The sequence below is a fragment of the Chiroxiphia lanceolata genome, chromosome Z (assembly GCF_009829145.1).
Source record: "Chiroxiphia lanceolata isolate bChiLan1 chromosome Z, bChiLan1.pri, whole genome shotgun sequence".
NCBI classification, from domain to species: Eukaryota; Metazoa; Chordata; class Aves; order Passeriformes; family Pipridae; genus Chiroxiphia; species Chiroxiphia lanceolata.
Window position 1 is genome coordinate 34381445 of NC_045671.1, and position 12508 is coordinate 34393952.

At 36.7% G+C, this 12508-nt stretch overlaps 1 protein-coding gene across 7 annotated transcripts in view; it reads right to left on the minus strand.

Moving 5' to 3' along the window:
• Window positions 1–358: 358 nt before the first annotated feature.
• PRUNE2 (prune homolog 2 with BCH domain) overlaps window positions 359–12508 on the minus strand; it is a 144886-nt gene continuing 132736 nt past the window's right edge. For 2 of the 7 annotated variants that reach the window (XM_032675252.1, XM_032675260.1), the window contains 5 exons: window positions 9631–9729; window positions 7666–7701; window positions 7113–7151; window positions 5550–5597; window positions 359–3296 (listed from right to left, as the gene is read on the minus strand). In XM_032675252.1, the coding sequence (XP_032531143.1) occupies window positions 3275–3296; window positions 5550–5597; window positions 7113–7151; window positions 7666–7701; window positions 9631–9729 (244 nt within the window). In that variant the 3' untranslated portion in view covers window positions 359–3274. The remainder of the gene's footprint in view (window positions 3297–5549; window positions 5598–7112; window positions 7152–7665; window positions 7702–9630; window positions 9730–12508) is intronic. The other 5 variants (XM_032675253.1, XM_032675254.1, XM_032675256.1 and 2 more) reach the window with 5 other exon arrangements.

Below are 12508 nucleotides of genomic sequence, written 5' to 3' on the forward strand. Positions count from 1 at the left end.
AATCTGCCCTGTAGCTTCTGTTTTCTGCCTACTATATGAGATGGACTGACACTATCTATGTATTTGACCTTCAGATAATAGCATGGACACAAAATAGAAAGCAATGTGAAGAGCTCCTTCTGCTTTGTTTCAGGAAAAATATTCCTAGTATCAACAAAACAAGGATTTGAATACATAGAGATGGAGACTAACAACATGAGACACAAAAGTGACTCAGTTTCAATTTCTGGAAGGACAGGTAGGGAATGGAAAGTAAAAGAATATTTGTAACTATGCAAAGAACTGTGATTTAAAACAATCAAGTGTTTCTACACATCCAGGGAATAAAAAAACCCCACAACTTGGAGTTGAAAGGAAATAGTTCTAGTGGTTGGTTGCAGTTCTTTATTTCTGATTCATATGTGTATATAACCATACAATGATATTAGATATCCTTGTATTGCTTAATCTATAATTTAAGTCAGCATAGGTATTTTAACAAAAAAAATTGCAACTATTCTTTTATATTTGATCTGAGCGCTCTGATACACATTAGAAAAAATCCATATATAAAAGCTTTTATCTGTGCAACTATACATACTATATTCCTCTTTCAACAAACTACTGATTTAATAATATTGATACATTATTGTTAGTATAATATAGAATTGCAATATCATAACATTAAAAAACTTTCCAAAATATATTAATAAGCAAAGATAATCACACCTTGATCTTGCAATCATTTTTGAACCATCACATTGAGGCCCCATTTTGTTTTAATGTGACATTTGGCTTAAACAAATTCCTTCCATCTCAGGCTGCCACTACCAGTCCACCCACATTAATCAGGTTAATTCATATACGGCTTTACTGTTTAGTAATTTCATACAAAGCCTTTAGAATTAAATTAATCTCTGAACTGACATCCACCACTAAAATCACAAATCTCTTATACCCACTTAAGTCTCAGACAGTGAATAAAGATTTTTGATGAAGATCTGCTTTGTGCAGAAGTTTAGCAAAAACTTCTCTCACCTACAGCATAACACAAGTCATTGGGCTCATCCTAGGTGGCCTAAACTACAGGTCTAGAAAAGATGCGATTTCATGCTACTAAATGCTTTTAATAGTTTAGATCCTTGTGAAGCTTAATTAGCATCTGGAAGTCAATACAAATATTAATCTGTACATAAAACATTATCCCCAATGTACTAAGTGACAGCACTTTTATAAGGCAGACACAAGCCAGGATTCAAATATCTGAGAAACGGTGGAAACTACCAGGTCCTAATTTAGGGCAAAGTTATAGAGCAGCAACAATGGTCAGCAGGATTAGGTCCTTCCTCTGCAAATTAACAGGAACTGACAGAAAGATGTGATACACAGCAGACTAGCAAGTATGACAGAGATACCAGGCACCACCTGTCAGTACAGACTGAAGAAGGGCACACATTTCAGTTTTTTATGCTGAGCAATAAGAAAGCCTTCTTTTGCTTTTCTAACAACATTTTCAATTTTCATTGCAATAGCTGAACAACTATGCACACAATGATGGACTCTTGCTTCATTGCTTTCAGGCTATCTTGCAAATACAAGATAGAATCTGACAGAGTCGGAAATGTGCAAACCACAGAACAAAACCATTGAACTTCTAAATGAAGGACAAAAGAGAATTTTCAGTTTAGATCCTACTGAAAAATCAAGGCTCATGCTGTCCCGCCTCTGCTTAAATTTTATTTCCCAAGAAACCTTTTGCTTGTTTTCTCCTTCATTAATAATTCCAGACTGAACACAGGACTAGAGCTAGAGCACACTTAAAAGGTGCAATTTATCTTGAATAGTTATGTCCAAGGACTTATTTACAGACGAAGTAAAGAATCGACAGATATAATACTAGGGTATATGAGAATCTTGTGAAGAAAAGAGTAATATTTCAGAGAGTTTGTAATACTATTATTTTCATTAGGACTTCCCAAAAGGCAGGTGAGTCAGGAGGTTTGAAAAGTGCATGCGTGTGTTCATTAGGGAAAGAGAAAGCATTAGTCATATTCTTGACTCTTGTCTTTTTAAAGCAGACAAACAGTATTCACTTGATAATTAATCTGCACTCAATGCAAAAGCACGGTCTGAAAAATTGCAGATATTTTCCAGTAAATATGAGTATTTACCGTAGTGACTTTTATGCCAGTACACAGGACAGCAGCAAACAAGAAATGCTTAGGGCTTTTTTCTTTTTCATGCTTTTACTGCTGTGTACTGTGACACAGACAATAAACTGCATTGTAAGATTTATTTTTACTTTAACATGTATTCCTAACAAATGACTGTGACTTGCAACTTTAGATTTACATGTTTAACTTTTGGCTGTTAGTAGAAAATACTATGTGATTCATATTCATAGCATTAATAGCCTTTACAATTGGAGACAGAATGTCATTTGAAAGCTCTCAACTTAGAAAAAAGGTTCTGGAAAAAGCAGATTTAGAAAACAATAATAAAGTAATGCTCCAAGGATTTTAGAATATATGACAATCATTTACAGAATTAGTTGATTCTTCCTCTGGGAGGTCTATTATTTTTCAGTATATCAGTCTTTTCTCTGACCAAATAAAAAAAGTCATTAGGGTTAAATGAAGATAGAAGGGCTTTTCAGATAGCAGGAAACACAAATGCATAGAAGCATGAATGCTTTGAGTTGGAAGGGGCCTTAAGAATCACCTAGTTCCAAAACCCTTGCATTGGGCAGGGACATCTTCCACTAGACCAGGTTGCCCAAAGTCCGATCCAACCTGACCTGTTAAATTCAAGGAAGTCCTGCATCATTTCTAGAATTATTTTTAAACAACACAGTTGCTGCTGCTCTGTGACACAAGCAAACTAACATTTATTGTAACAATAACTATTCCACTCAGCTATGCATAAACACTAATATGCTGAAGACAAAAATGAAAAAATCCCCATCCTCATTGACCCGTTCATGAGGCACACTGTTGGTAAAATGGTATCCTTTGAAACAGAAATTGCACGCACACAGAGAAACCAGTGCTAGATGATATAGCTTTCCTAAAGAAAAATCATTTCTGAAAAACAACATAAATAACCAGGCCCCAAAATTCTGCTGTCTCCATGGCAATAGGACTTCTTTTGGTCTTCTTGAATTGCTGAATGACATGGAAAAATTATGAACCAAACACAGTTGACCAAATCACTTATTGTACACCATGGTCGCGAGTGTCTGGGTGATGAAAATCCAAGTGAACCCTCTTCTTCAAATGCCCGGCAGGGATGCTTTTTATTTCAGGGTCATGTCGATGCTATTTATTAAAGACAGAACAACAAAGAACAACAACAACAATAAATTAATCAGCACTATGAAGCATGTGACTAGTCTTTTTCCCAATCCTAAGCTCCTGCAAAGTGTTGAGTATCCTCATTTCTCATTTACTTCAATGCAGTGGTGTTCAAAGATTTACACACATCCTATCTACCATCCAGGAAAGTACGCACCTTAATAAGTTGCATTACTATTCTATGGAAATTAATTACTATTTTTCCAGCAATTCCAATATGAAGTAGACACCAAATGTGGGAAGATCCAGTGCTGGAATGACACAACAGTGTCGCAAGATATGTGTGGCCCTAAAAATGTTTCTAAGAGTACAATTTTGCTATTTAGTGCAAAGCACGTCATCAAATACTTTAGAAGCATTCTTTAAAGTAAAAAGTTGTCATCATAAACGTTGCCTCAAGACAAATTTTCCTAAAAGAATATGTAACTATTTAAAGTTTCCTTTTTATATTTATATAAAAATATTTTATATAAATTGTGTAACAGTTTATTTATAAACTGTTACACAATGCACAGGGTTACTTAACAGTGACTAGTCTTTTTTAAATCATGGGATTTTTTTAAGTCATGAGGAAGTGCAAGGAGTTGAATGAAATAGAAGACAAGGGAGCATGACAATAGACAAAAGCATTTGGAATAGGATGAAAAAGACAACAAAAGCAAACTAAGAGCTGGGCAGACTCCAGAGATGTTCCAGCAGAAAGCATACAGAAGAAACATCTGTGTAAAACTGCTGTTCTCAGTGTGGACAGATTTACACGAGAAATTCTTTTTCCTGAAGAAGTGACACAAGAAATAAGGGATATGATCACAGGAAAATTACTGTCACTTCTGATGACAGATTCATATTTATGCAGAGAAAATAAATGGAAGGAATTAACTTTAATTTGGCCTCAAGTATATTTATTTTAAATAAATATAAATTCTTCTCTCATATTGCTTTTTGCTGCTCAGCTTATCTTTTGAGAAAAACAGAAAAACTGTTCAAGCCACAAAAAGATCAAAGTCGTAAGTAAATAGTCTTTAACATGTTATTTTCTGTTCCTATACTTTCAAAAGCAGTCCTCATATTGATTCATTACAGAGTAAAACAGCACCCTAGGAAAAAAAATATGCTCAGAGATATAATGTTAACTGCTCCAGGAATCAGGAATTTAGCTTATGGTTCTAACATATGTATCAGATATGAAAATGTGACAGCTTACTAGAGTACTGTTTTATTTTTAAAAACCAAAGCTACATTTTATTTATGCATCTTTTTGCTACACGTACTTCTAATTATTTGCCTGCTTATCAATACTCATGTTATTGATGGAATCTTACTGAGGAGTCAGGTTTACTATATGATAGTCCCTGAACAACATTCCAGGGTGAGACACCACTATATTTCTACACACCAACCAGATGGGTAGGGATAGCAAAGTCCTCAGTCACTCCTCCCCTGTACACACTAGCCAGGAATATACTCTCTGCTGCAATAGCTGGTTCTCCTGACATGCTGTTCTAGCAAGGAACTGTTAGTGCTTGTGTGACACACTACAGCTACAAATACTCTCACTGATGAACAGTAAGAGCAGTGCAGGGTTTTCCATTTTCATGCTTCAGTTACAGTATCAGACAGAGGAGCAGCATACCAGAGGACTGACACATTCCCATTTCCAAGGGAAACAGTGCAGCTTTGAAAGGAAAAGATGTAAAGATGCTTGAGGTTTAATCAGGAAAATAACTATGAAAGAAGCTGAGAAGCAGAAAAGCAAAGAGAAGGCAGATGATGAGAGCGTGGTCCAGAAATCAAAATAAAATACAAGACTTTTTAATCTCTGAATGAGAATGGCAAGCTTACCTCTTTACTTTTAATTGAGGATAAAGCATGGGACCATCTTCACTCTGATCATGCTGCACTTTTTCTACCTGCTTTTCACATAACTTAACCTGAATATCTTCAGGCTAGGAATTATATCTGTCTCTGCTTGGAAATGGTCAAGGACACTTCAAACACTTTTGCAATGCAATACAAATATAATAAATATTCAGTACAAAATATATAAATTATATAAAATACAAATTTGATAAAGCTTAATTGCTTTTTCCTGAATATTACCATAAAAGTATTTAGGTCTCTAAAAAGCTTTATGGAGTCTACCCAGCCTCAGTTCCTAGCAGCATGGTTGTAAAATAATGTTAAACTGCAATGACAGTATTAGGCATAAGTTCTTACTCCTGCTCCACTGAAGTAATTTCTGGATCATTTGAGAGGCAGCTAGTTCTGGATGCAAGGAAAAAGAGGAGTAAACATTTCTTCTGTGTTTTTTGTCTCTTTTTAAATATGACATAAAATTTGAGGATGTAATAACTAACTGTAGTGAATATCTTTAACAGCACAACACATAAATGTTGTTAAAAATGTAGTGATCTTAGTGATCGGAACACACATTAGTTTGAGTAATAAATTTTTAAGCTATTTCTTTAAGTCGGGGAAGGGAAATGCACTACAGTGACTTCATACATCCAACAGTAACAACAATCAGTGATGCCTCACATGAATATTTAGTTCCCCTTTCACTTGCTATGCTTTCACTACTATTTTAAATGGAGTAACAAGAAAGCAGCTTTCTTCCAGAGAGTTTTCACCGTCACATATACAATGCATTTGAAAATGTTTGAATAGAAGAGACAGAAGTTGCATTTCAAGGCTGGGTGGGTTTCTTTGTTTAACAAAATATTCAGGTGATATCAAATAACCACTTATGTGAATGCATTGCTTCTGAGGCAGTTTAACTGCTAGAATCAAAAAGCAGTGGGCAGTGATTTGGATATTTCTCTATGGTTGTTTTAAAAACCAGTCTCAGGAGAACAGGAGGAAAATGTGTACTGCAAAAGAAGAAACAGTAGGAAAAAGTACAGCAGAGCAGAAGCTGTAAGATGAAAATCCTGAAGTGCATAAGTTGAAGGAAAGAGACTGAAAAGAAACTCCAGACCTCAAAATCTTTGGTTATAAAAACAAAAATGGGAAAATGTTATACTAGAACCAGCAGACACAGGCTCCTTTTCCAGAATCTTTTCTAAAATACACATATGAAGAAAGTGCACTGGATACTTTCTAAGCTCTTCTCAATGAGTCAAGTCCTTCTAGTTAAGGATTTCTTTGGTACCTTATACCATACTGCCTCAGTGTCAAAGCACATAAACTCATAACTCATAAGGAGTTATGAGTTTAAAGTATCTGAGCATCAGCTGCCACTGATTTATTAAGTGACCACATACAGTACAATATTATTATCAAGTAGTACAATATTATTACCAAATATTAATTCCCTGGCCTATCCAGCCAATGCTGGAAAAAAAGGAGAATTTATGTACCTAACTTAACTGAGAATGAGGTACAAGAGCTAGACCTAATTTAGTAAGTTGTAAAAAAAAAAAACAAACTACTTTTTTAAAACTGACATAACAGATGAAGGGTAGAAAATGTTTAATGATCCATTTTAATGGAGTAAATAAGTGATTTCAGTCATCCCCATGACTACAGAAACCATAATCAAAAAACAGCAAAAAAGTTTTTTATAGCGTAAGGGTGTGATTCCTTCTTACTGAGACCCAGCAGTACAAAAGAAGGCTGCTTTTACTGAGAGGGGAAATCAGTTTACAAATATGACAACTTACACAGTAATTGAAACTACAAGCTGATTGTTGTACCAAACATATAGCGTACTACTACATTCAAACTATTCCTGTGAAACAAGTAAATATAACGCCAGCATCCAGCTGAAAGCTATCTTACTTAGCTGTTTCTGAAGCTTCCCTCAGCTCTTCGTCCAGTCTGCACGAGTAAAAGTTATTGATACAAAGAAACAGAGAAGCAAGCAGAGCATAAGAGAGAAGCAGAGCAATAGCAGAGCAAAGAACAAGTATAGTACATGCTTCTAAAATAGGATTTAGGGCACATTGACCCTAAAGCTCCTCAGTTCAGTATGATACCATTTATCCCTGTGCTCAACCCACCTTAAATTTGTAACTCTTACTGAGCTCATTTGGAGGCAGACAGAGAAGCAGCAGGGGTCTGAGGCATGCCTAGTGGACAAAGCTGAAAGCATTTAGTTGCTCTATCAAATAATATTAAACTAGCTGCAGCCTGGGCCAAGTCAAGGACATTTACAGTTCAGTGAGTTTTATTTGCAAGGGAGGCTGATCTCAACAGCTTGAAGGGGAAAGTAAGATTCCACATCATTGCAAGTCCTCTCTCGTTCAGCTGTTGAGGTCGCCTGCAGGTGAAAGGCTGTCACACAGATTCACTCCATTATGAGAGGCAGCAGGGGCTAGAAAGCAGGTTTTACCTCATTCTTCTCTTAATACACTTCTCTTCATCATACCTTACAAGATAAGAGTGGACGAAGGAAGAGAAAAGATGTAAAATATCATATATACAGCAAGCACATTGTATCCCACTTCAGTAAAAACTACCAACTAACCACACAACCCAAATACTATGTACTTTCTACAGGTGGGATTCCTCTTGAGCACAGGTGATGTATTTGTTCTTGCCAATGGAGCAATTATGAGGCCAAAAGATTAAATGTAATTTTCTACAGGAACCTTTCTCAACTTGCAGTAGAAGGGAAACTATCAGCTGAACACTGCTTTCCTCCCTGTGCTTTCGGAATAACCACTCACAGTGTCTTCAATACACAGAGCCACTAAATCTTGACATCACAGCATCTTGAAAATGCTTGCCACCAATAGGCACAATTGTCACCTTTCGAGTTCTATCTTTTTCAGCAAAATCATGATCTCTCATCTGGCTGCTGATGACATGAAGTAGGTAGTTCCCTAAAATTTCTTCAGTTTTAAGTACTAAAGTTTATTTGGCACTAATGCTGTGATCTTTTCACCTTTGGTCTGAGAGGTGAATGGACTTCCCCAACACTACAAGGAAGTAAAAATGTGTATAACACAGATGTGTATGCTGCTGCAGCCTAACAGTAAACACAGCAAGGAAACAGAGACAGAAACTGAGTATCACGCTAAGGTTTCTATCAAAAGGAACTATAAGAAATTAAAATTTTTATAGGAATCAAAAGAGGGAGGGAGAGAGGGAGGGAGGAAGAAAGGGAGGGAAGAAGGGAGAGAGGGAGGATGAAAAATTGTTAGGGATGTTAAGACATTATGGACATGTCTTTCTCAGTTGACTAACAATCTCTGTTCCACATTCTTAGCATCACTCCACCTCTGAAAAAGTTACAGCAGCAAATGAAATTGAGTGAAAGTCTCTATGACCTCTCATTTCACAACTGTAATTTGCTGCTTTCACAAGTGCCATTGCCAGAACTGAGCTTCCCACTTGCTCTCTGGAATTACACCATTAGCTCGATGAAGGAAATTATGTTGCTTTGCAACTAATGTGAGACAGGTATGAAAACTCCTGCCTGGGTCGAAGAGATCTATGACAGCTCCAAAAGCTGTCACTGAAAAACCATAAGGAAAAGACAATCATACTTATGTATCTGCTCATCAAATTACTTACTAGAACAGAATGTTTCGCTGTTCAAAACCTAAGACATTTGATAAAGAGAACAATTAAAAAACAAACAAACAAACAACATCCCTGAGCAGGATTGTCTATTTAATAGAAACTACATGAAACCCATGAATTTTTCAATCAATCATGTTTTCTGTCTTGGTATATGATTCCATTTTGTTGTTTTCAGGTCTGAAAAGAAGTCAGTTAGGATGAGCAATAGCAATCAACTTCCTACAATTTTTTAATATATACTTTCCTTACTTTACTTTCCTTTTAATAGATACTGCCCTTTAAATGCCTGCATTTAAAAAACTTCTGGACATAAGTGGCAAAAACTGAGAAACTGTCTTTCAGTGGTTCTGGATTTAAACATGAAAATCAACAAGATAAGGGAAGGTGAATGTACGGACTTTCGGTGGTCTCCTATTGAACAGGCTATCTTTTAGTTATTGTTTCAGTTCAAAGCCCTGTATGACTAAAACTTAAAAACACTTTTACTTAAAAAAGTATGGAAAAATATGGCATAGATGATACCCGTGGAAAGGTTAAACTATTCTCCTTCTCCCCAAGGAGAATATCTTTATTGTGTTTTGTGTTTCCATTATACAGTGGCTTCCTGCTTCTGAGTTTGACAGTAAAATGTTTGTGGAACAACACATAAACATTTTTAAGATTATCAGGAAAGTATTTTCTGGTTTTTTTACAGAGTCTTAAACATTATTATTAGTTTGTGGAAATAGTTTCCATTAGAACAAGTACATGCTTACTGTACATCACTTACTTGACAATACTGTCTGGTATTTGCACATATTCCATTGGAATCATCTCATGAAGCTCTGCCAATGTGTTGACGTACTGTATCTTACTGCTGAACTTAGAGCTGAAACACAGAAAAAACCGTATTAATTGACTTTGTCTCCCAATCCTTTATGATATATTAAAAATAAATGAAGGCATGTATTAAATAATTAAGCACTTTGATATTCATATTTCAATTACAGAGCTCAGCTAATCATGAGCCTACCTGAATTCTAGTGACGCTGAAATTGAGTCTAGACCTTTGGCTGTTCCTTTCTTAGGCTGAATCACAGTATTTAGGACATTATAAATTGTAATGCCTACCTGCTAGACAATGCAATTAGCTTTACAGTTTGAAGGAGATGTGTTAAAATTCTGAAAAGAATCTCTTAGAGAATACTTACATATAAAAAGAGATGGGAAGCATTCACTTAACATGATCATAATCATCACGATGGTTAACAAGTGATCATGATGACTTAGCATTTCTATTTTACACTGATTCTCAATCAAACATAATAAAACTGAACTTCCTCATTTGTTCAGACAAGTACAGATATGATTGTGTCTATTCTTACTGCAGAGCCTTCTTATGATGAAATACCTTTTTTATTTCAGCTGTGCTAAATGACTCATTTATTGTGGTTGAAAAATGATCAGTTGGAAAAAGGCTAAATTGTCCACAAAACACACTTAAAAACATAAGGCTATTCACTTGGCTAACCTAAGTTATTTGATATGTATGAGGTTATGAGAAGTCCATCTCATTTGGCTCATACAGCAAGGCACGCACACTGGAGCAGGCCAATGGTCACATTTAGGATGCAAGCATCACTCACAATCGACCAGTCAAAGCATGATAACATACAGGTAATTCTTAGCATTTTATTCAAAATGTTAATCATAGACTGCAGCATCAGAACTGCCAGCTAAAGTAACTTGGCAAGCTGCAAGCCAATCAGAAGCTTCTAAAGATTGGGGAGCAGGGCAGATTTAAAAAAATCTTTCAAAGGTTACTTTTTCCCCTTGAGGATTCTCCTGGGTCCACTAACTCCACTACAGTGACTGACTTCTAAGGAATTCCTTCATGTAGAAGTCAGTATATGGGCCAAAGTAAGTCCTTGTTTCTTTCAGACTTCAGGGAAAACATGCTGCTAATAGTAGTAATTTCCTATTATTAAAATATTTCCATCAAGTGACAAATACGTTTCACAGATACTTATTTTATTAGAAATCTAATTCCTTACCTAACACAGATCAAATGATTTTTGGTGTGAGCATCTGGTCCTAAAAGAGTACCTAGGATCTCTCTCTGCTACCTCTAGTTCTTTCATTCTGTTTTTTCAGACAACTGTTTGTAAGTTGAGTCCCAGACTCCACCAAATTTGCTTGACAGTTTTTGAGGTAAAATTGAGATAGACTTGAGATTAGCACACCCTCAGTGACTTGACTGTCCCTTGCCATTCTGATGTCTTTCAGGTTCTTAATTTCTACTGTTTTGTTCTGCATCTCAGCTGAAATACAGTTAAAATAATGTTGCTCACCTTTAGCTATCTCACTGAAATCTCTGCTTGCCTTGTGACCAACTCATTTCTTACTCCAAAATTCCCACTGTGCCTGTCAGTAAACAGCTTGGGGCTAGCAAACTAAGTTATAGCCATTGGGCTTCAAACCAATCAAGCTTCTGTCTCCTTAACGCTGCTTATTACTGAATTGACTCTCACTTTTCACGCCTCAGGGAGTTGTTTACTCAGCTTTCTCATAATGTTCTTCTGTCCTCAGTAAGGGTTCAAACACCTCATGTCATTTTTACAAGTCACACTGGCCATGTGTCCTGCCCACCTTTTTCCCCTCTCATTTGTTCTTCATTTTCATCTTGCACAGAGACTCAGTCTACTTGGCTGAAATGGAGAGTTTTAACTGGTCTCTAGAACCGTGTAGTTCAAGACTCAGCAATTCAGTACATTACACAACAACCAGTGAAGAATCAATTGGATATTGCCCCTACTGTGGGAGAAACTCTTAAGGCCATACAGCAGGTGAAAACTGGCAAGGTGGCTGGGGTTGATGGAATTCCACCTGAAGTCTGGGAGTATGGGGGCCAAGCACTCCATGCTAAATTCCATGAGTTTGTGGTGTGCTGTTGGGAACTAGGCGAACTACCATCAGAGCTTCGTGATGCAATCATCATCACTTTGTATAAGAAGAAGAGGGATAAATCAGACCGCTCACATTACCGTGCTATTACTCTGCTCTCCATTGTTGGAAAAATCCTGGCAAGAATACTCTTGAACAGACTAATACCTGCCATAGCAGAACTTCTTCCTGAAAGCCAATGTGGTTTCAGAGCCAATAGGAGTACCACAGACATGGTATTTGTTCTCAGACAACTGCAAGAGAAGTGTAGGGAACAGAACAAAGGTGTCTATGTAACCTTTGTTGATCTTACAAAAGCTTTCGGTACTGTGAGCAGAAAAGGTCTGTAGCAGATTTTGGAACGTTTAGGATGTCCCCCCAAGATCCTTAAAATGATCATCTCACTTCAGGAGGATCAGCACGGCCAAGTCAGATATGGCAATGCACTTTCTGAGCCCTTTCTAATAACCAATGGTGTGAAACAAGGTTGCGTTCTTGCACCAACCCTATTCACAATCTTCTTCTGCATGATGCTCCAAAGGGTCACGGCAGACCCTGGTGAAGAAAATAGTATCTACATTTGATATTGTACCGATGGAAGCCTATTCAACCTAAGTCGACTGAAGGCCCACACTAAGACCTTAAACCATCTTGTCCATGAGCTGCTTTACACTGACACCGCCACCCTCGTCACTCACACAGAAGTAGCTCTGCAGGGTTTAACA